Source organism: Leguminivora glycinivorella, chromosome 8 (genome assembly GCF_023078275.1).
Source record: "Leguminivora glycinivorella isolate SPB_JAAS2020 chromosome 8, LegGlyc_1.1, whole genome shotgun sequence".
Taxonomy (NCBI): domain Eukaryota; kingdom Metazoa; phylum Arthropoda; class Insecta; order Lepidoptera; family Tortricidae; genus Leguminivora; species Leguminivora glycinivorella.
The window spans coordinates 25388124-25412073 of record NC_062978.1 but is presented as its reverse complement, the minus strand read 5'-3'; the positions used below and the strand labels follow the sequence as shown (position 1 = coordinate 25412073).

The window sequence follows — 23950 nt, the reverse complement described above, 5'->3', positions numbered from 1 at the left end:
CGGAGTGGGCCAGCGTACCATCCGGTTTCTGCAGAGGTGGCAGTGTGGGACGGCAGAAGTTGGATTCGACCGCTTTCGACAGGGACCAGAACCGCTTACTACCGGGAGGGTAGGAGGCGAGCTTGGCCCCTATACGACTGACGTGGTCGAATCGAGCCTTTCGAAGCACCCGTTTGCAGGACTTGGCAGCAGAGTTAAAAGCTTTCTTCCTCGCGCGCACCCTCTGTGCTCCAGCTTTTGAGTCGCGGGCTAGTACCCAAGCCTGGTATGCAGACTGCTTAAGGGCCACCGCCCGAGCACAATCCGAACTGTACCATGCCTGGGCCCTCTGATCGAGCGATAGGTCGGAGAATGGAATAAAATATTCCATTCCCTGCCGAATCACATCCGCAACAGCCTCAGCAGAACACGAGGGGTCACCCGAGGAAAAACAGACCTGCTGCCAGGGGAAAGACGCATAGAAATGCCGCATCTCATCCCAGTCTGCTGACTCGTATCGCCATACCCTCCTCGTGCCCCTAGGGCAAAGATCAGGAGGAGAGTGGATCGACACGGATTTCACCAGACAGTGGTCGGAAGATCCCAGCGGAGCGGAGACCGAAACCGAGTGCCTGTCTGGATCAATTGTCAGCAGAAGGTCAAGGCAATTGGGTGTATGACCAGGAACATCCGGTACCCGCGTCGCAACATTTATTAGCTGGGTAAGGTTTAGCGACACAGCAAATTTACGTGCTTCCCTTCCAGCGTGGCAAGTTTTCTCGTACGGGAACAGCCACTGCTCGTGGTGGGCGTTAAAGTCCCCGAGAAATACGAGTTGAGCTGTAGGGTACCGTTGTTGGGCTTTATCTGCCATCTCAGTAAGGTGATCAAAGAGCCTGGTTGTCTCCTGGTTTCCGCTGTGCGATCGGTAAACACAGGCATACAGAGCTTTCTCTGAGCCTGTGTCAACCATAATCCTCAAAGTGGATAACCCGGAAACCTCAAAGCAACGGAGACGCTTGCAGCAAATGTCGTCGCGGACATACACACAGACCCCAGCATGTACTCTAAACTTATGTTCAAGTGAGTAGCCTGGGTAGTTGAGGTACGTCGCGTCAGCCGGGGTTTTTATTTGCGTCTCCGTCAAAAAGAAAAGGTGCGGCTTCTCGGTTTCAAGATGGTGGTGGACCGGGTCGATATTTGAGTGCAACCCCCTGATGTTAGTGAGGTGCACTTTCAAAGGGAGGAAGTGCCGCCGGTGTTTGAACCTATTCTTTTTTAAACTTTCATTTTTTTTTTGAGTCTGGGTTGGGAGAAAAATGGCTGTCGAGGTGTTGCGTTTACCAATTGGATCACTTGAGTTAATCCGGACAGTGAGGAGCTCACTTGGAGACTGCGGGGACGCCCGAGCCCCCCTGAAATAGCCCACCGGGTCCTCCCGTCCAGTCGCCAACTGGCACGGTGGAGCTATTCCAGGATTTTTCGCTAGGTGGCGGGGCAGCCTCTCGCACGTGGCTGTCGTACGATTGGGCCCCCAACTTCCACAACAAGTCTACTAAAAAGGTTCTTCAAAAACTGATCCTTTAAAGGTATACCTAATCGCCTAAATCATTTTCGTACAAAATCATACGTACTGGCAGTAAATGTGTTAGGTAATTAAGTACTCTAAATATGTGAAGTAAATTCCGTTAATTTAACCCCCGACGCAAAAACGACGGGGTGTTATAAGTTTGACGTGTCTGTCTGTGGCATCGTAGTTCCCGAACGGATGAACCGATTTAGATTTAGTTTTTTTTTTGTCTGAAAGCTGAGTTAGTCTAGTGTTTTCTTAGCCATGTTTCATGAAAATCAGTCTACTATGTCGCAGTCGGGGGTTTTTTCAAAATTTTAATTTTTTTTTTCTACCTACTTTAAGTACCTATGAGAGGGTAGGCGACATATTTTTCGATATTGATAAGTAAATTGTATGTTTGTTTTCGTGTCAGAGTAATTGTCTCGAATTTTAAGGTTCGATTGTTTTATTGAAATGGCTGTCAGAATGTGTAATAATTTACTGTGATGTCTTCAGTAATGGCATGTAGACTCTAGGTAGAGTCATGATGTAAGATACAATCGTATAATACTTACGCTTACTAGTTTTTTGTTCATCTTCTCTTCCACTCTACTTTTAATTAGTCTACAATAGACTTTAATAGTCGTTTCAGCGAACGGTCTTATAGCAAAGAGTCCCGACATACGTAGTATCTTCTTAGTAGTCTGTGGTCTCGACTCGACGAACATCTTGAGACTCACGCTAGGTGCCTGGATCAAGGGCCAGGACACGGCGCAGTTAGTCCGGCGGTTCCTTTCTGCAGCCCTAACCACCGGCAGCTTGGGCCCTGCCCCTCTGCTGGCGGCACCCTAGGTTAGGTTTTTTATACTGTGCTATTATTGTTTTGTATTCGTATCATAAATAGCCAGTTTGCGTAGCCGAATGGCACAAACGCTCACGAAACGAAACGCTAGTAGATATCTATCTCTAACGCTCTTGCGTTTTGGCGCGACGAGCCAGACTACCTTTCGCGGCGTTTCGTTTTCGTTTGGCGCCAGAGAAATGCCATTCGGCTACCGGCCTGGGATTATAAATAAATAATACAGGATTACTTAATAGAACCGGTAATTGGCTTTTAATTTCGAATGGGTTCAAAACTGGCATCCATTTTTATGATCATGTGTTATGTTTTTCTATCCGACCGAGCCAGAAAGTGCCAACCGCCTTTAGTACAACAGGCCGAAAGTTATTTCTGTTCGCCCAAATGCAGAAATAATAATCTTGAGCGATGAAAGCCTTGAAGTTGCCTTCATTGACGCCTAAGATACTGGTCCCACCGCGAGCTAGTAAACTATGAGCTATCGGCTATAAAAACGAACAAAAGATAAGCACTCCCGTGCAAATAAGAGACACGGCGATGTTTATAGTTACTCACCCAGCGGTGAGCTATCAATATCGCCGTGTATCTTTTATTTGCACGGGAGTGCTCATTTTTTTATAGCCGGTTTCGTTTTTATAGCCGATATCATAGCTTACTAGCTCGCGGTGGGACCAGTGCCTTAAGCCTGAGCAAAAATATAAAACTATTGTCAAGAAGGCTCTGTTATTCTGATGTAAAGGGCGACAGTTCAGTATCGCATCATGGCGCGTTGTCACATATGTCAGGTTTACTTTAATATTGTTATATGTATTAGGTGTGAAGTTAGGTAAATAAAACGTAGCATAATTTTCATAATTTAATATAATTTCTTCAATATAAGAATATGTCCGATTCCATCTATATAATACAAAGCATTTTAAAAAGGGAAATACCTACATGCTTAATACAACCTCTGTACCTCAGTTTTAGAGAGAACTAATTAAGTGGGACTAAGCTAACCCTTACCCCCTTATTCATAAATGTACTAAGTTATCAAGCCGATAAAGTTCGTTTGTCCCTTTCTGACGTATTGGTGTGATAGAAAAGGACAAACGAACTTTATCAGCTTGATAACTTTAGTGTACGTTTATGAATAAGGGGGTTAGACTTTTCCGTGATAAAATGTGAAAGTGTCGACGAAAAGACGACAAAAATAACGGATCAATCATGTATTGAAAGTCGAAGAGTGCACAAATTTGCATTTTTTGGTATTTATAAAAAGTAAACGAATTTGTAGATTGCAGGGTAGTTATAGACGGTCAACTGACCTTGGCAGTAAAATGGCGGCAAATTTGAAAAATGTAGGGCTCACTGGCCAATTGTCTTCATACAACACATGCCTTCTTAAACCTTGACGTTGGCGGAATCATCGACGAGCCATAACACTTAAAAATATTGAAAATGCAGGTGCAAAGGATAGAAAATTTTAATTTCGCGCAACTTTTTAGTGCTAAGATTTGGTTGATCGTCTAAATAACATTTTGTAGGTTAATCAACAGTACAAAACCACGCGGATCTGTCACTAAGCTAGCTACCTATTCTTAACCTCATCATTTGGTAGCATAACCTTTTCATATACCTACCCTCAATTTGTTTTTGTTACGAGCCAAGCCGTAAAAAATGCTGCATGACGAGCAATCTTCGAATTACAAACGGTAATTGTAGGATGTTGTGTTGCCTCACTTCAAAGTCTATGATAAGTTAGCTCAGACGGACTTTACCGCAATAGGCGACCTCTATACCTCCCATACATTTCATTCACAGCGCTCCCAGGGCGTTGAAAAACTCGAATTTATCTTTGAGACTCGAATTAATCCTGAAGAATTTAGTGACTTTATTTTAGTCTGATTCCCTTACTCTTTGAATGTTGCAAAACATTTCGATTTGATAGAAAGAGACAAACTATTTTGACGAACGAAGTTTTATAGCCGTTTGTTTTCAAATCCATTTGAAACTCGTATAATTTACCAACTACAACACCCCATCTACTTAATCATAGGTATATCTTTTTATATAGACATCGATTTACAAAACTGGCACTACGTTAGAATCAGAGGCACCATGTAAGGGTCATTTTTATGTCAAATTGTACACTTTTTTTTATCATTAGTAATATTTATGTTCATTCTATTCAGAGCTCCTTTAAAATTAATATAAAATAAATGTTTTCTAAAGAGTCTTAGGTACTATTCACGTTTTCTTTGCCACGAAAACTTTCTTTTGATTTAATGTGGAAATAAAAAAAAGATGAAAAAAAGTGTACAAGTTGAAATACATTATCGCCCAGAAAATTGAATACCAAACAAATACAATTTCACAATGAGATCGCATATTGCACTATTACTCAAATAAACTGTAATCATACATTTCATAACATCGCTTTTTATTTTATTGTAACATTTATATTGGATATATACAGGGGATTTCATAAAAACACACATGCAAAAAAAAAAAAAACTGGTGGAACAAAAGTGGGAGGGTATTTTTTAAGTATACTTCGTACTTATTTTTAGCGTTAGGAAGACAGCGTCCTAACGAGTCTTTTTATTGAATATTTCTGAAAAAAAATTTTTTTTTGTAACTTTCGTAGATGCTAAATATATTTTCAATAAAATGACACGTAAAACTGCAAGAGTTGTTCATCGGACTTCATTGTTAAAATACATTAAAATCAAAACGTATGCACGTACACAAATAAAGATACCAAATATTTCAAACGCGGCTAATAAATAAAATATGATGTATGTATCATAAATGTCTCATTTATATTTACATGTCCCTTATAACAAGATGGTTGAATGTTATTGTGTTAAATGGCGTTTAAATGGCAGTAGGTAAATAAATTATAAAACAATGTACATGTTATAATTTTGTACGACAAGCTTATTACGTAAACTAGGTATGTATTTTCATCTATTTATTCGAAAATGTTATTATTTCAGAACTTTTTTTATATATTTTCCGTATAGACAATTTTAACGCTTTCCATCTTAACAATACTATTGTCCCATACTGTTTTTTCCGTTTCGTTACGTATTGTATGATAATTAGTTTTTCATACAAAAATGGGACAAATATCTTTAATTGTCAAGATTTATAGCAATAAGAGTTTAATAAAGAAAATACCTAAAATGTTTAGCGGAAGAAAGAAATCGTTAAAATAGGTATCTGGATTTGTTGTTACATCGTAAGTTGAGATTCTATGATACATCGGATTCGGTGGAATAACTGAAACAATCTACGGGCAACATTTTTCTTATGACTCAAGCCGGTAGTCCTGGGGGGTTACCATGACGTACTAAAGACGTTCAGTTTAGGTTGAGAGAAAGGGACACAGCTATAGCAGTTACATAGCTCCGTCCCTCTCTCTCAACCTAAACTGAACGGCTTTAGCACGTCATGGTAACCCCCCTGAGGGCCTTATTGGACGCTCAGATGGCTTGGCGTGAAGCGGGGCGGGCTCGACCGCGTGCGCGCTATGCAGTATCGAATCAGGATACTTGTATGAGCTTCAATTGTTTGATATGCACGCCGCACGCCCGCCTCGCAACACACAACACTGTTTCTCTGGCTTATGAAGGTTTTATAGGTACAGTAGCACCCGCATAAGTTTGATCGGTTCAGTTAAGATTTTGTGGTGTAGATGGAACTGGCGGTCAACGTCCCTTTACTCCGAGAGCTCTGTTGTTTAAACCTTCTATAAACGGTCGAAGACCTGATTGTCACAGATCCTGATTTTGAGGTTTTTGAGCTCAGAATCACCAGTACATTTATATTCATAGCATTGTACCTACTTGTCCTTACTACGCGGTTTAGGACAACTTGCGCTGTCAAGCGCCTGATGCATTAAATGTTTCAAAAAAATTTGTGCAAATCGTAGTTTCCAGTTTCCACTACGTCACTAAACAAAAAAGATTGTTTTGAGACATAATTGAACGGATATTTTGAGGCATCTTTGTTTAACGATGGAAAATGCTGACGATTTTGAGTAGAATGACCCCAAGATCTGTAGAAATCAGGTTTTCAAAGTTAATTTTACACAACGCTGGTGTAGATGTACCGAGGGTGTGGGGGAGGGTCTACAGGATCTGGAAGAGCTTCTTGAGCTCCACCATGAGCTGCCAGTCGGTCTTGATCAGGTCGTCTCGGAAGTAATCCTTGCACGCGTCGATACTCGCGCGGGATATCTGGAACAACAAGAGTTATATAAAATATGCTTTTCTAAAAACTGTGGTTTTCACATACATACTACATACATATAATCACGCCTGGGTCCCATGAAGGGGTAGGCAGAGCACATGAAACTACTCGTTTCAGTGCCACTCTTGGCAAATAAGGGGTTGAAAGCAACCGAAACTGTGACATTGCAGTGACAGGTTTCCAGCCTCTCGCCTACGCCACAATTTAACCCACATAACCACATGTGGTTTTAACATTAGTCAAGTTATATATAAATTATACACTAAAATAGATGACATCTAAAGATATGGTTTACTTGTACCTATAAGAAACAAGCTTCGTTAAATATAGTACCAATTAACCGTAATGTCAACATGGATTCATGCAGCAAAATTCTCATCAGTGTTTTAAAGTTACGGATATGTTTCAGTATCTTGCGGCGATTAGAACTTTAAGACGTATCAGATATTGGCTTTAGATACGAATAGATCAGATAAAATATGTCTGTCAGTGTAAAAATCATGTTTCTTCAAACTAACTGACATATCCGATCCATGTCGTAACTAGAGCTAACATTTGACGAATTTTAAGCCTCGAATGAACCAATTGTAATAACGTGACTTCCCAAGGCCGACCCCTAAATTATCACATAGAAACGCAAACCAAAATCTGATCAGTTTATGACGTCCGTCTTGTGACAGTTAAACAAGATCATAGCGCTAAACACTAAACATCGTGTCCAGGAAAAAGCTCATTACAGGTTCATTGGCAGCTCGAATTGTCTTTTAATTCATGCCTTAATTGCGGCGACATCCGCCGAAACCGGTCCGGCCGTGGTACCGAATTGAGACGGCTACATATAGCCAGTGAAGATGTCCATTCACGATTCAGGGTACTTAGCCAAATGCACAAACTCTAGTATCTTTTTTTTTTAATTGAGCAAGCAATTCAGAGGTGTGCAAGTTCTTAGCTCTGGCTACTGGAAGCATGTGAGTGGACAAAAATAAGACTTATATTTTTAGTAAACTATTTCTCATGCATTAACTCTTCTAAATGAAATACTGGCCAGTGACAGCAATCTGGACATTTTTTCAGCACGGAATCTCAATTCCTTTCGATTAGTAGCCGATACCTGGAAGCTAATACGACTACTTAGCTACTGATTATTAATCAATCATAAGACCATAAATGTGTACCCTATTGTATGTGTCTCTAAAACTACCCTCCTATTAACATGTATAGCCTGTCTGTTAGTGTTAATTTTAAGGAATTTATAAATAAAGAAATAAATAAAGAAATTTCTCATTCTGATAAACTTTCAATGGCCGCCAGTTTCAATTCGACGTCTTTATTTCGGTCGGTTGAAAAATAGCTTCCATTCACGATCCAGGGCATCGATTGAGACGTCGGGGTGAATGGTATGACGTCATCGTCATAGGGAAGTAGGTCACTGCAGGTCAAACGAGGTCAACTAGGCACGGCAATGGTGGCTGAGGGCGTGCTTGGGTGGCGCAAGGCCCGGCCGGGATGCAAATCGTCTGCGCCGTAGCGAACGCCGTTTAGAACACACTTCGGGACATGAGGCTGCATAGCCAGAAAGAATATTGACATATTGGCTATGCACTCTGGCCGGGGCAGGTGGGGAAGTGTTTCTATAAATAAATAAATAAATATTATAGGACATTCTTACACAGATTGACTGAGGCCCACGGTAAACTCAAGAAGGCTTGTGTTGCAGGTACTCAGACTACGATATATATAATATGTAAATACTTATATACATAGAAAACATCCATGACTCAGAAACAAATATCTGTGCTCATCACACAAATATGCCCTTACCGGGATTCGAACCCGGGACCGCGGCGCAGCAGGCAGGGTCACTACCGACTGCGCCAGACCGGTCGTATCGGTCGCCGGTTCTATGCAGCCGTTGTTAGGGGATGCGCAAGAAAAGTTGCGCATGAAACATTTAATTCCCATATATTATTATTGCCTACAAAACTGATGGTCTTGGCAGGCAAGTATGGTCGATAAATGATAAATAGGGACGGTCTGATGTTTTATCATCTATCGCGCGACACGGTTTGCCTACCTGGCTTCGAATCGAGGTTATTTTGTATGATTTTATTGTATTTTTTCCTTCCTTTTTATTTCACCCGATATAAGAAAACAAATTCAGGAGTAAAATCCAAAAAACTCCATTAATACGAACAACAAAAGTCCTTATCTCGTTAGATTTGCATCCCATCCAAACCCCCGGTTCTAAAAATAGGCCGCACAATAAATTCATTCACGACCTGGCGGGGTGAATGGATGACGTCATTCAGAATTGGGGCGCTGCAACTAGGGCAGCCTTGCGAGCCTCCGGGCCTGGGAGTCACCTTGTTGCGAGAATGTGCAGACGGGAGAAATGGGATTTTAATTTAACATATTAGAGAGGGTAGGATCTAACAGCTAACAGAAAAAGGGAACTTGATTGTAGTTAAAATAAAATATTTTATACCATGCACGAAATAAAGATTCAGATAATTATAAGAAAAACGTGGACAGAAGTTATTATGAAATCAAATTTCTATTTAATAAGTCAGGTAGAAATATATAAAGTAACTGAGTTGACCGCGACGTCACTTAATTAGATTTCATAATAATTCCATAGCAAATCGTTCAAATTTGATTTGACAGTTCGTAAAAACAAGCTGATTTGACTAGGAGGCAAGTAGCCTCCTGATGAGTATATGAAATGGACGAATGTAATAATTTTACTGTGTTACCTTGATGCGAATTTAAGGCGACAATACTGTGGAGACGGTGGTAGAAACGGACACGACAGGGATGAGGTTCAGAAGGTCATAATATTATGTTCTGGACTGTCTCTCTTTAACCCCCGACGCAAAAACGACGGGGTGTTATAAGTTTGACGTGTCTGTCTGTGTGTGTGTCTGTCTGTCTGTTTGTTTGTCTGTGTGTCTGTCTGGGGCATCGTAGCTCCCGAACGGATGAACCGATTTAGATTTAGTTTTTTTTGTCCGAAAGCTGAGTTAGTCGGGAGTGTTCTTAGCCATGTTTCATGAAAATCGGTCTACTATGTCGCGGTCGGGGTTTTTTTTTCAAAATTTTAATTTTGTGGTTAAACATAGAAAGGCTACTAACGGCTAAAAAAAAAGAGTATAATTTTTCAGGCTAATAATTTAACCTTGACGCAAATTTAAGTCGATTATATTTACTGTGGAGATGCTGTCAGAAATCGCCCAGAAAAGAAAGGATAAGATTTGGAAAATTATACTACGGAGTCACAGTTCTGTTATAGTTTGACACAGGTCTGATAATTGCAAAAAGAGAAACTTCAAGCATTAGCTTTGCCAAACTATATCTGCTTTTCTACAAAATGATAACGCTGGGATGGCTAAAACACTTGCCATCATGAACAACAAAATAAAACCGTTGATAAGGCAAGAATACTATTCAGTTGCAGTTAGAAATCACCCTTATGGATCTATAGTCCATTTTGGTTGAAGACGTCATATTATGGTATATCACCTTGAATGTTTCACGGCCGAACCTCCCGCCCGGGGGTTGCCGAGGAAATCGTTACTTATGTCGGCCGAACGTTAAATCCGTCCGATTGAAAAGTTCCCATTTTAGGTAAAAATACTCTTTATTGCACACCTCAATATACAGCAATACAAAGTAGAAACACAAACAAAGGTAAACAATAGGCGGTCTTATCGCTAAAGAGCGATCTCTTACATTCATTATTACAACTAAATTTGTTAATTTTTAGTTACGTCCCTATAATAAGGTACTTTATACCATTGGTCACTCAACATGGGTAGCCAGAATTGTATCGGATATCCAATGACGTCACGCCGGCATTTGGGCCATGTCAGTTGTCACGGAGCTCCTCACCCGCGAGAGAGAACTCTATTTCGAGTTGGGACGGTCCGTTAATGCGTGAGCGCTGGAGCGAGCAGGATGTGCGGGGGATATTCCCATTGCTGAGTGAGCGTAAGCGAGGGTAAAGCTCATAGTGATTCTCACATTTTATCCGGGGCGGCTCACTATCCCTATCGCTGCGTTACAAGTACATGCCGGCGGCCGCGAGTTCGCGGCCCATTCAGTGGTGACGACCTTTGCGTGGCGCAATAGAATTCAATGTTGGCTGCTCGCGTGCGGTCCGTTTGTCCAGGTAGGTAAGAATTTAGAATGGCGGCATTTTGGCAACATCAAAGGAGTGAGCCTTCTATACTTTTACTATTATATGTTGTGTGATTGTGAATGCAATGAATTTATTTAATTACATGTTTGAAGTCGCGCTTGATGTATGGACTCGCGCGTGAAAACGCAAGTTGTGGTTTACCACTGGGGTAATTGGGTGACGACGTTTAGTTTATACAGTGTGAAACTCACATATTCGCTGAAATCTTCATATCTTCTCTTCTTCAAATACTGTAAGTACGACTGTCACATGTCAGTGTCAAACTTCTGATAGCTGCCGTACATGACGATACAGATGTTCGTTTTTAGGATTCCGTACCAAAAAGGTACAGTCAACCAATTGGAACCCTAGGCCACTCTACAACCATGTCAAAATGATAATCAGTAAGAGATTTCTTACAATCTGATTTATAACGTCACTAATGACATAGTTCTACAGTGGCCTAGGGTTCCAATTGGTTGACTGTACAAAAGGAACCCCTATGGCGCCGCTCTGTCCGTCTGTCTGTCTGTCTGTCACATTACTATTTTTTAATAAATGGGTTACTCGTGGCTACAGACTAGCCAAAGGCAAAGACGTGGCCTACGATGAAGTGAGCTCGCTCAGAAGATGCCTGTTCATCCTTGATTTGAAGGTTGCCGGGTTATATGAGCTCGGAAATATAGCCGCCGGCAAGGAATTCCACTCCTTGGCAGTGCGCATAAGAAAAGAAAAAGCAAAGCGCTTCGTGCGAATTCGCGGAATATGTAAGGATGGAAACCGGCCGTGCGTCTAAGAGTCCGATGGTAGAATGGGGACGGTGGAATAAGCCTTTTTATAAGCCTAATTATGTGTCCCACTGCTGGGTAAAGGCTTGTCTCTCCCTTTCTAGTCCTCTTGTGCTGGGTAAGTTCCACAGTCTCATTTATTCCACATTCACATCTCTTTAGATGGCTGGCACTCAACTGTGCGTTTCTCCAGAAACTTCCTGCCTCGCACAGCTTAAACTGTGGAATGAATTGTCGCCAGCGGTATTTCCGGACCGATACGACCTTCAAGAAAAGAGCGTACACCCATCTTAAAGGCCGGCAACGCACCTCCAACACTTCTGGTGTTTCGGGTGTCCATGGGCGGTAGTGATCGCTTACCATCAGGCGACCTGTCTGCTCGTTTGCCTTCTATCCCATAAAAGAAAACCTCGCTGTATTCCATTCAAAACTCTCAAAAAAATTCGGTAGGTAGGTAAAATGGTTGTCTCGCTAAGCGTTGCGAACGCAGCCTGCACACAGCTGCGCTGACCCGGTCAGACCCCATTCTAGCTCCATTGATATTTTGCAGCTATTTCATTCATGAAATTCGCTCGATAAAGACGTTGCGACACTGTTTGGTAACACAATTGACAATATTACCTTGAATTTTATTGCGTAAGTCAGTAGTTGTAAATTTTATTCGGAAATGACAAAACTCGTGGGTACAACTTTAAATAAGTAATCTCAAAACATAAAGATTGGTACTAAATATTAAACTTGTCATTTTATAAAGTAAACCATTTAGACGGTACAAGAACTCGCATACGAGTTTTATTACATTGCGGTAATTGATGGCGGTGCAAAATTGTATGTAATCTCAACAGCCCACAATGTAACTAAAATCGCATGCGAGTTCGCACGCCGTCTAAATCAGGCCTTAGCCTTAATATTTTAGGAAATTCACAGACTTTGTCTTGTTTAACAACTGCAAAAGGCAATCATTGGCTTTATATTATTAGGTATTGTTTATTCTACAATTCCACATCCTTATTTTCTACTTCTTCTGATAAAGTCGACCTTACTTTGACGACCGGTCTGGCCTAGCGCGTAGTGACCCTGGCTGCTACGCCGCGGTCCCGGGTTCGAATCCCGGTAAGGGCATTTATTTGTGTGATGAGCACAGATATTTGTTCCTGAGTCATGGATGTTTTCTATGTATATAAGTATTTGTATATTATGTATATCGTTGTCTGAGTACCTGCAACACAAGCCATCTTGAGCTTACCGTGGGACTGAATCAAACTGTGTGGTAATGTCCTATAATATATTTTTATTTATTTATTTTAAAGCTTCCGAAAATGCTCAGCGCTCTATATGTAATTAACAAACGCCGTAACAATTTATCATATTCATATATCAGACAATTCAGACATATGTAACTCCGTATAGACAGCTACAGTCTAAGAAAAAAAACGTACCTCAGAACCATATAGAAATAGGTACGGTGGCCTAGATGGCGTTACACATTTGGGGGACGCTCGGCTAGATGGCGCTAATATTAATATTTGACATTTTAACACATATTAAGCTAAGAATATGGGCCAAATAGTAAAAACTGAGGTTTAAAAGTTTTAAGCTTGTGTCGAGAGATGGCAGTCTATGAACTGTGATTACACATTTTACTTTGACAGTAACTCTATAATACTCGATCCTCTTAGCTATAATATTTGATCCTCTTTGCATGTATGTTCCCTGTATATTGATGGGAACAAACATTTTTCTATTATGTGATTTTCCCCTCTGGGCAAGACTATATTTTAAACATACCTACATATAGGTAATATCTAAAAATCTTTAAGCTTTGATATTTCCCATCAAAACCAATCCCTCTCACCTCGGACAGAAGCATGCATACTTCCAATACACCATTAACTGCGACCCCGAGCCCCTAACTCTCGTCCTTGGGCTATAAATACACCAGGGCGCTTACTACCATTGGCTACCGGAACAACCACACCCCTGGGCACATTTCCTACGCTTCCCAAGTGCAAACAAGATGTCCCGGGCACAAGGGAGGCGGCCGATTGTGAAATCCACAAGGTTATTAAATTAGGCATATCGTTAAACGTGAAAGTTTCGTTCCATGACTTTGCTTTTAGAACATCCATCTAAATAATTCTAATGGACTAAGGATACAATTTTTTTTTAATTCTGTTTATCCATACCAAAGAGGATAGAGTATTATAGAGAGTTACTGTCAAGGTAAAATGTGTAATCACAGTGCATATACTGCCATCTCTCGACACAAGCTTAAAACTTTTGAACCTCAGTTTTGACAATTTGGCCCATATTGTTAGCTTGATATGTGTTAAAATGTCAAATATCAATATAAGCGCCATCTAGCCGAGCGTTCCCCAAAGGTGTAACGTCATCTAGGCCACCGTACCTTTTTCTCTATGGCTGACGAATTGACGTGATTTTTTAAGTGGAGATAGTTGAATGGATGGAGAGTGACATAGGCTACTTTTTGTCTCTTTCTAACGCGAGCGAAGCTGCGGGCAAAAGCTAGTAGATCATACACCAAAATAAAAGAGCCGCGAATCGAACTCGGGTCTGCAGCTTACGCGGCTTATGTGATCTATTTTCTACTTCACTTGGTCTTTGATCATTTTTTCTTTACTCGTACAGCGACAAATACATACTCTTTCAATTTAATGTTACGGTAATGTCAAGTAATAGGTACAATGTTTTTAGTACCAATTTGAGGGGGTGAGACATAGAAAACTAAGCAACACCACACACACACAAATCCATACTAATATTATAAATGGGAAAGTGTGCGTGTCTCTTTGTTTGTCCGTCTTTCACGGCAAAACGGAGCGACGAATTGACGTGATTTTTTAAGTGGAGATAGTTGAAGGGATGGAGAGTGACATAGGCTACTTTTTGTCTCTTTCTAACGCGAGCGAAGCTGCGGGCAAAAGCTAGCACTTATATATGTTAAAGTGCACACCATACAAATACATAAATAATTTAACCTTACTGGGATTCGAACTCAAGACCGCGGCTTAGCAAGCAGGGTCACTAGTCTCACTATCGACTAGGCCTATTTCACTAATTTCACTTATTTCACTAATCCATACTTCCATACTAAAATTATAAATGGGCAAGTGTGTGTGTCTGTTTGTTTGTTCGTCTTTCACGGCAAAACGGAGCGAGGAATTGACGGGATATTTTATGTGGAGATAGTTGGATGGAGAGTGATATAGGCTATTTTCTCTTTCTAACCCCCCACTTCCCTAAAATGGGGGGTGGAGTTTGTATAGAGCATTCCGCAATTTTCGAATTTAACGCGAGCGAAGCCGCGGACAAAAGGTAGTTAAATAAATAACATGTAATAATATAAGACGTTATACATCTATTCTATTGACAGCTGCACGACGCACCACCCCCGACTCGACCCAGTGACCTCGCGCGGCGATCAATGGAGGGTGCGCCATTCAGGCCCGAGGCTCAATGAAACATTACCCAGCGTGCCATTCATGAAGGCGCATGCGAACTTCATAATGTCAAAGAGGATAAAGTATTATCAAAGAGGATCGAGTATTAAAGAGAGTTACTGTCAAAGTAAAATGTGTAATCACAGTGCATAGACTGCCATCTCTCGACACAGGCTTTAAACTTTTGAACCTCAGTTTTGACAATTTGGCCCATATTCTTAGCTTGATATGTTTTCAAATGTCAAATATTAATATTAGCGCCATCTAGCCGAGCGTACCCCAAAGGTGTATCGCCATCTAGCTCACCGTACCTTTTTCTGTATGGTTTTGTGGTACGTTTTTTTCTTAGACTTTATCGGTCTATATGAAGTTATATAGGTCTTTGGTATTATAGAGAATTACTGTCGAAGTAAAATGTGTAATCACAGTGCATAGACTGCCATCTCTTGACACAAGCTTAAAACTTTTGAACCTCAGTTTTGACAATTTGGCCCATATTCTTAGCCTGATATGTTTTAAAATGTCAAATATTAATATTAGCGCCATCTAGACGAGCGTACCCCAAAGGTGTATCGCCATCTAGCTCACCGTACCTTTTTCTGTATGGTTTTGGGGCACGTTTTTTTCTTAGACATTATCGGTCTTTACGAAGTTATATAGGTCTTTGATAATGCTTATGAGTAAGAGGCCTTATTCCCTAAATACCGGTCAAGAACACTGCACATACGTAGATATGACCGATTTAGGCGGCCAAAAACATTTTTGTTTCTTATCTTGTTTAAATAGAGCTATATAGTAAAAATACGATATATATTCATGAAAACATTTATTATTAACAAAAATCATCATCATCATCATCCAAAATAATACAATATAACATTTTTTTTCATAAAAAGGCAAGAAAATATAAGTATTTTATTAAAAAAAAACTTTTCTACATTACAAAAAAATGCATAAATAAACAAAAGCATACAATATAAAATGATATTAATACACATTTTCGTATATATGTCAAATACTGCCAGGCAGTAATAGTTCTATTGCTTCTCTTGAAAAAGCTTTGTGTGACTTTTTTTTATTAGTCCTCATGCTGCTCACAAGAGGATCTGAAGTAAGCAAGAGTCTGTTATATATGTCGAAATTGCACTCTTCTCTCGAAAACTTTCTTGCGTAGTTAAGTCTATATGATCGGAAATGCTTATTTCGAGCTTCTGCCGCCTCCTCAGACAGTTGTCCAATCGGCAATAATGCGTTTTCGATTATGGCTGCACCATGCAACAAAATCTTGTGCATTGTCGGAGTCATAGGGTGCCAACCATATTCCTAAACGTAGAGCTTTGCTGTGTCTAGGGCATATTCATTGTATTTTGGAACATCAATATTGTATCCACTTGAAATCACTTCCAAAATTACTTTGCACCTGAGAATTAATTCATGATTAATTCCTAAAATATCGGCAGCCAATTCGGTGTTTTCAAAAAATCGTCTACTTGTATTACCGTCGTTGGTATTGCCGAAGTTGGCTTTAGGCATATCTACTAACAGACCCGGTGTCCTAAATCTTTCTTGTATTTCCAATTTTTTGTGCTTTTGTCCATCTATCTTTTATTTGTGCTTTAAATTGTGAAAACTTATGCTTAAGAGGGGGTCGTACGAAATCCTCGAAAAGTGCATTCGGCGTTTAACAAATGCTGCTCACATTTCTAAATTAAATGAAATAAAATAAATGTAGTTATTATCTTAAAAAGTGTGTCTACAACTTTTGACTATTCACAATCTCCAATTATTAACGGTGTAATAACTAAACCCACACAAAGTTGACCTAAAATGAGAAAAACGTATGTCGCCGTTTAGTAAACTTTGTTAAAAAAATTCAATACTTTAGTTATAACATTAAGTGATTCTAAAAGCCAGATAAATGGACTACAGGTTTTGAGGTTTTTTATATTTTTCCTCTCAAAGGCAACAAAGAAATTTTACCTTAAATTTAAACTATCGTAAAATTTCCATACATTCGCCATTGCTGTCAGAAATTCTCCTTTCGATTAGACGCCCTGAGCGGCTCATCGGAGGCAGACGTGTCGCCGGTCGCTCCGCGTTGACGTTTAAATTTGACAAATATTTTGACAGAAAATAGTGTACGTACACGAAAAACCATACCAGTGTAAAACTGTGCTCAAAATAAATAGGGTAAATCAATAATGTCAGGTGGAGATCCAATCTCATTTAAAGTTTAAAGGTGCATGGCTTGTGCATAAAAAATAAATAAAAATATATCACATTATTAAAGAAAATAACGAACACAACCGAATGAGTATAAATGATTTCATTCTAGTTCGGTTAAATTGAAAAAAGTTTCATGTTTTCTTTTACTCATCGGAATACATTTTCATTACGCTGGTATTAACAGTACGTCATTTTAAAAATATATATGACAGCACCTACGTCAAATTTTGTCAACCAAACTTCACAGGTTGTATGTAAACAATTACAATTTAATTTATTCATAAATATATTCAGATACTTATTAATTGATTCTTACTTAGAAAAGAAAAAAGGGGAATGCGAGCGGGTATAGGTTTAGTGCTTCTAGTTCAAATTTAATTGTATATATAAAAAAATGTCTCAATTTCATTAAAGATTTACTCTGTGCATACCACGAACACGTAACCGTAAGTTGAAAACAATAATAATTATAAAGTACCAGCGGACCGCAAGGCGGTATGGGAGAGCAAGCAGCTACACGGGCGCTTCTACAAGGCCCTCACGGGACCCGATGTAGATCTGCTCGAATCGGTGAACTGGTTACGATTCGGGGACCTCTTCGGAGAAACCGAGGGTTTTGCCTGTGCAATTGCCGACGAAGTTATGATGACGAACAACTACCGGAAATATATCCTGAAGGACGGTACGGTCGACATTTGTCGGGCATGCCGCCGTCCCGGAGAGTCACTCAGGCATATCATCTCCGGTTGTTCTCATCTAGCTAACGGTGAGTACTTGCACAGGCATAATCTCGTAGCCAGGATCATTCACCAGCAGCTTGCTCTTCAATACGGCCTTGTGGACCGCGAAGTACCGTACTACAAGTACATACCTGCGCCAGTTCTCGAAAATGGTCGTGCCACGCTCTATTGGGATCGATCTATTATAACTGACAGGACTATTGTAGCCAATAAGCCTGACATTGTCATAATAGATCGATCGCAACGCCGGGCCGTACTCGTCGACATCACCATCCCCCATGATGAGAATCTCGTGAAAGCCGAGAAGGACAAGTCCAGTAAGTACCTAGACTTGGCTTACGAGATAACCGCCATGTGGGATGTTGATTCGACGATCATTGTCCCGATAGTCGTTTCAGCGAACGGTCTCATAGCGAAGAGTCTCGACCAACATCTAGAGAGACTCTCGCTAGGTGGTTGAATCAAGGGTCAGATACAGAAGGCGGTGATCTTGGACACGGCGCGGATAGTCCGACGGTTCCTCTCTCTGCAGCCCTAACCACCGGCAGCTTGGGCCCTGCCCCGCTGCTGGCGGCACCCTAGGTTAGGTTTTTTATAATGTGTTTATATATTTTTCCCCTCACTAGCTCGGAAACACGTGTTTTGTCCTTTAATACCAGCGGGTAAAAACGCATTTTATCCACTAGTGGGTAAAGTAATTTGACCTTGAATAAAGTCAAATTAACTGCTTTAAAATTTATAAAAGTAGGTGAATATAGTAATAAAGATGATTTACCACCTGCGGAACTACTGGAAGCAGTGATAAACGCATTTTTTGCGTTGTAGTTTCCTCGCTATAGTGAGGGGAAAAGTTTTGTGTTACACTCGGGTGCAAATTTATTTTACTTCTCGTGTGTTAAAAAACTCGCAAGTTCAGGATTCTATTCTCGAACCACTCGCTTCGCTCGTGGTTCAACTATAGAATCCTTTCACTTGCTCGTTTTTCAATTCCACACTCGGCGTTAAAATACAACTTTGCCCCCTTGTATAACAAATAACTATTGTATTGTTTTGTAAGTGGTTTTGTATTTTACTTTTATAATCATATTATAAAATAGCCTAGCCTGAGATTTAAAATGAATAAAGAGAATTATAAAGTACCTAAATATATATTTAGAAAGTTAACGCTCGTTTTGAATGGCACTTCTCCACTCAACTAGACTAGACCAAAAATTCATGGAACAGTCACCAGCATATATGACTATGAACGGCCGTGCAAAAATATCTAATTTTCTATAGGGGACCATGATGATGATGTCCTCCCAGACGTATCCGTCGACGGCGACACCTGGACAATTCAGGTATTTTATAAGTTCTGACGTGCATGGGCTCGAACGTGACTTGCGAAGCCGAGTTTTGTTTTAAACTTCCGGTCGCAAGTCATGCAGTAAAGCTCACCATTTGCGTCATAGGTGTATGTGTAGGAGGGCTTGGGCCGAGATTTTCGGATCTGGCGTTTAGCGTCAAGATCTTCGAGGCGTGCACTTTCGAAGTCGTTGAGACCACTGTTGATCGCAGTTCGCCAGTCCGATCTCTGAGTTGCAAGCTCCTCCCATGATTCACACGATATACCGATGGCCGACAGGTGGCGCTTTAGGACATCCTTGTACCTCAGATATTGCCCACCAGCCTTGCGTTTACCCGAAGCTAGTTCAGAGTAAAACACAATTTTGGGCAATCTTGATGGTGGCATGCGCACAAGGTGTCCACACCAACGCAGTTGACCTTTGATGAGTAGGCATTCCATACCCGTCATACCAGTACGACGCAGAACCTCCGAGTTTGGAACACGATCCTGCCATCTCACCCGAAGAATTGCTCGGAGACACTTTAGGTGGAAGGTGTCGAGACGTTTGATGTCTCCCTTGTACAGACACCAGGTCTCCGAAGCATAAAGCAACACAGGCAGAACTATTGCTTTGTAAACGGCGAGTTTAGTGTGAAGGCTGAGATCGTGTGATTTCCAAACTCGTTGGTTGAGTCCGCCAAAGGCTGCTGCAGCTTTTGCTATCCTGGAGGATATGTCAGACTCGAGGCGATTGTCTCTCCGCAATAGACTCCCAAGGTAACGAAAAGTTCCTACTTCCTCTAAAGCATTGCCTCTAAGGAGAACAACAGCATCGTTCACAGATTTCCCCCGTGCAGGTTGTTTAAGAATCTGGGTTTTCGACGCGCTGATCACCAAGCCGAACGTACGACACGAGTCGTCTAAATTGTCTAGATAACTTTGCAGGTCCTCCAAGCTGTCCGCCATAAGGCAAACGTCGTCAGCATAGAGAACTTCTGTGATTACAGTGGAGGTTACTTTTCGTTTAGCTCTGAGTCGCGCAAGATCGAATATACTTTTGTCCGTTCTAGAATTCACCATGATTTGATGGTTACACTTTCGAAGAGCATCGTTCATTACGACGGAAAAGTAAATAGCAAATAGGGTCGGGGCCATAACACAGCCCTGCTTAACGCCACTAGTGACCGGGAATTGTTCTGTGTATGTACTTTCGTGACGCACGCGGGCACTCATGCCTTCGTGAAATTGGCGCACCAAGTTGACAAATTTCACAGGACACCCACATTTCTCCAGGACGATCCACAGGGCTGACCTAGGTACACGGTCAAAGGCTTTTTCTAAGTCTACGAAGCACAAATAGAGGTCTCGGTGTTGCTCTAGGCTTTTCTCTTGCATCTGCTTAACAACAAAGATGGCATCCACCGTGCCCCTATTTGGCCGAAACCCACATTGGGATTCTGGAAGGAAGTTCTCGGCAAGTGTGTTAAGGCGCCTGTTTATAATATGGGCAAGAATTTTGCCAGCCACAGAAAGTAGGGCAATTCCTCTAAAAGAACTGCAGTCGGACAGGTCCCCTTTGCCTTTATATAGTTTGGTTATAGAAGCATCCTTCCAGTCTTGTGGTACGGTCCCAACGTCCCATATGCATTTTATAAGCTCAAACAACCTTGATCTAATGCTTGGTCCACCGTATTTGAAAATTTCAGATGGCAAGCTGTCTGAGCCCGGTGATTTGCCGTTTTTTAAACGACTTACCGCACTACTGAACTCCGCAAAAGATGGCGGATCATCCAAACTTGAGACAGATGGAAGGTTATCAAGCGAACTGAGATACGACAAGTCTGCTCCTTGACTTCCAGGATTAAGCACTTCATTGAAATGCTCAGTCCATCTAAGGAGAATTTGTTCTGGATCTGTTAATCTCGTGGTTTTTTCTTTTGAGTAAATTGGTGCCGACTTTTTGCAACGAGGCCCATACACCGCCTTCAGGCCCTCAAAGAACTTAGCAGTTTGACTGGTGTCAGCCAGCCATTGCAGCTCCTTAGCCTTGTGTTGCCACCAATTTTCTTTTAATTCGCGAATTTTCATTTTGAGTTCATGTTGTATACTATTGCGCTGTTCCATACCAACAACACCCCTCAGGGCCAGTCGCGATTTCTCTACAAGCTTCCTTATTTCCGTATCAGATTCATCGAACCAGTCCTGGTTTTTCTTTAACGGTTTGCCTAAAACTTGCAGAGATAAGCCGTACAGAGTCCTCGCGTAAGTACGCCATTTGACATCTACTGAGGGGATGTCAACGATATGAGACATTGCAGAATCGAACTCCACGTCAAGTTGGTGCCTCTTTTCTTCGTCTTGGACTAGTTTTGCAAAATCAGGTCGCGACGGGTATTTGTGATTTGCTCTTCGCGGTGGCTTGTAATTCAGTCTCATCCTGGATTTGATAAGTCGGTGGTCGGTCCAGCCCTGAGCACCACGCATCGCCCTTGTAATAAGTACATCCCTAAGGTCTTGCCTACGTACGATGATGTAATCAAGGAGATGCCAATGCCCAGAGCGTGGATGTTTCCAGGATGTTTTATATTTGTCTGGTTGCCTGAAGAAGGTGTTCGTTATACTGAGGTTGAATTCCGAACATAGGGTCAGAAGAGCTACACCATTGGAGTTGCACTTGCCAACGCCTTGTTTACCTATTACGTCCTTCCAAGCGATATATTCAGTTCCTACCCGCGCATTAAAGTCCCCGAGCAAGATCAGCTTGTCACAAGATGGAACGCTTTGCAAAACCATGCGCAAATCTTCGTAAAACGAAAGTTTGTCGTCATCAGAGGCTGTCATAGTGGGGGCATACACGCTTATAAGATGTAGATATTTTCCGGGTGCCATGTGGAGCCGTAGTGTCATGAGTCTATCGTTAATGCCTTTAGGAAGCTCTGACAGCGAACGGGCGATGTTGTTCCGAATCGCAAAACCGACACCACTGGCAGCTCGTTCATTTGCAGGTTTGCCTATCCAATAATACGTGTATCCACCCAGGTCCTCACAGAGCTCACCGCTGTCTGCTAAATGTGTCTCACTGATTGCGGCAATGTCGATATTGTATCGTGATAGTTCCCGAGCTATGAGCGCGGTTTTCCTTTCGGGGCACTGGTTTTTGTCATTGTCTAACAAGGTTCTTACGTTCCATGCTGCAATGTTAAGGAACTTGTTTTTATTATTCAGTTTCTTTCGACCGCTTTGGTTGGTGACCAAACGACCGCGGTTAGCCGTTTGGGACAAGATGAGGCGAGCTTTGTTTAGGCCACCTTTTCTAGGCCCCCCCTCTGATTGAGGAAAGCAGTGCTATCCCTAAATAGGGCTGCTTTGTCGTCTAGCGAGCTGCCGAACCAGAACTCTCGCCTCGTTTGAATTCTGGAGCGACCATCACCGCTCGACCGCCTACGTGCAGAGAGCCAGCTAAGGATCAAACTCACCAGTTCAACCCCCACCACCAGTCTCCATCGCCGCAGGACATGCACTCGTTGTTACAACTTATTGCCAGGGGTCATCAGCGCGTGAAAATATTAAAGTGACCAAGTGTTTGCGCAGGCACAGGCTCACTCTCTCGTCCTCTAGCCCTAGTTACTAGTGGAGCGGAGAGCCGCTACGACTAGTTAGTTCTGGAGGATGCAGTAACTGGCCGCATGCCTCTAAGAATCCCGACATGCGCCCTTTAAGACATGTTACAGATATCTTGCTACAGCGCCTCGGTTGCCGAATCATTTGCCATACTGGCGGTGACCGCCTCCCGAGCCGCTGCAGACTTGATGCACTGTTTGAGGGGATTAGCTCATTATACCGCACCCTATAGTAGGACGCAGCCCCTTCACTGAGTTTAGCCCGCGGATCGACGCGGTTTACCGGGATGTGGCCGCTGCGTGCATCACAACTACGTGGAGCCATCAGTGAAGAGATTTACAGGGCACTCTTGCAGCCCAGTCAAAGGATACCATCTACTTTCGTAGACCGATCGGTATTCTGACTGGCCTTCCTGTAAGGTGCCCTATATACACCCCCATACACATATAGGGGACCATAAGTATATGACGACATATTCCCGGCGTAAATTTGTGATGCTCCGTGACCGGCAAAAACATCGTCTCTCTTTCTAGCGTCTCGCGAGCGTAGCGTCGGGCCAACTGTATGGAAAAAGACGCCGCGTAGGCGCGGCTTAGCCATACAGTTGGCCCGACGCTACGATTGCTAGACGGCAGATGTGGGGAGTGTCCTTATCCGCAGAAATATCTGATCGGGTAGCTTAAAAATATTTGATTCCTTATAAATAAAAATCTAAATTACACTCTCACTCGCATAAATATCTATCCATTGTTAAAGCAAATATATATCTTACGGGCTAGAAATCATTAATATGTAATTAAAGTGCAATAACAAACCCTACTTTAGTTGCCTTAGAGCGGTAAATTGTATGAGGTGATTTGACATCAGACTCACGAAACACGTGCAGTATTGTCAGTGCATATGTCTGTCTCATCTGTTGTTAAACTATGACAAGTAAACTTATTACAAATCTGATATCAGGGGCCCGTTTCTCGAAAGGTA

At 41.7% G+C, this 23950-nt stretch overlaps 1 protein-coding gene across 2 annotated transcripts in view; it reads right to left on the bottom strand.

Moving 5' to 3' along the window:
- Positions 1-3233: 3233 nt before the first annotated feature.
- Positions 3234-23950, bottom strand: part of LOC125229226 (eukaryotic translation initiation factor 5B) — an 80751-nt gene continuing 60034 nt past the window's right edge. For both annotated transcript variants that reach the window (XM_048134020.1, XM_048134021.1), the window contains exon 18: positions 3234-6616. In XM_048134020.1, coding sequence (XP_047989977.1) covers positions 6509-6616 — 108 coding nt within the window. In that variant the 3' untranslated portion in view covers positions 3234-6508. The remainder of the gene's footprint in view (positions 6617-23950) is intronic.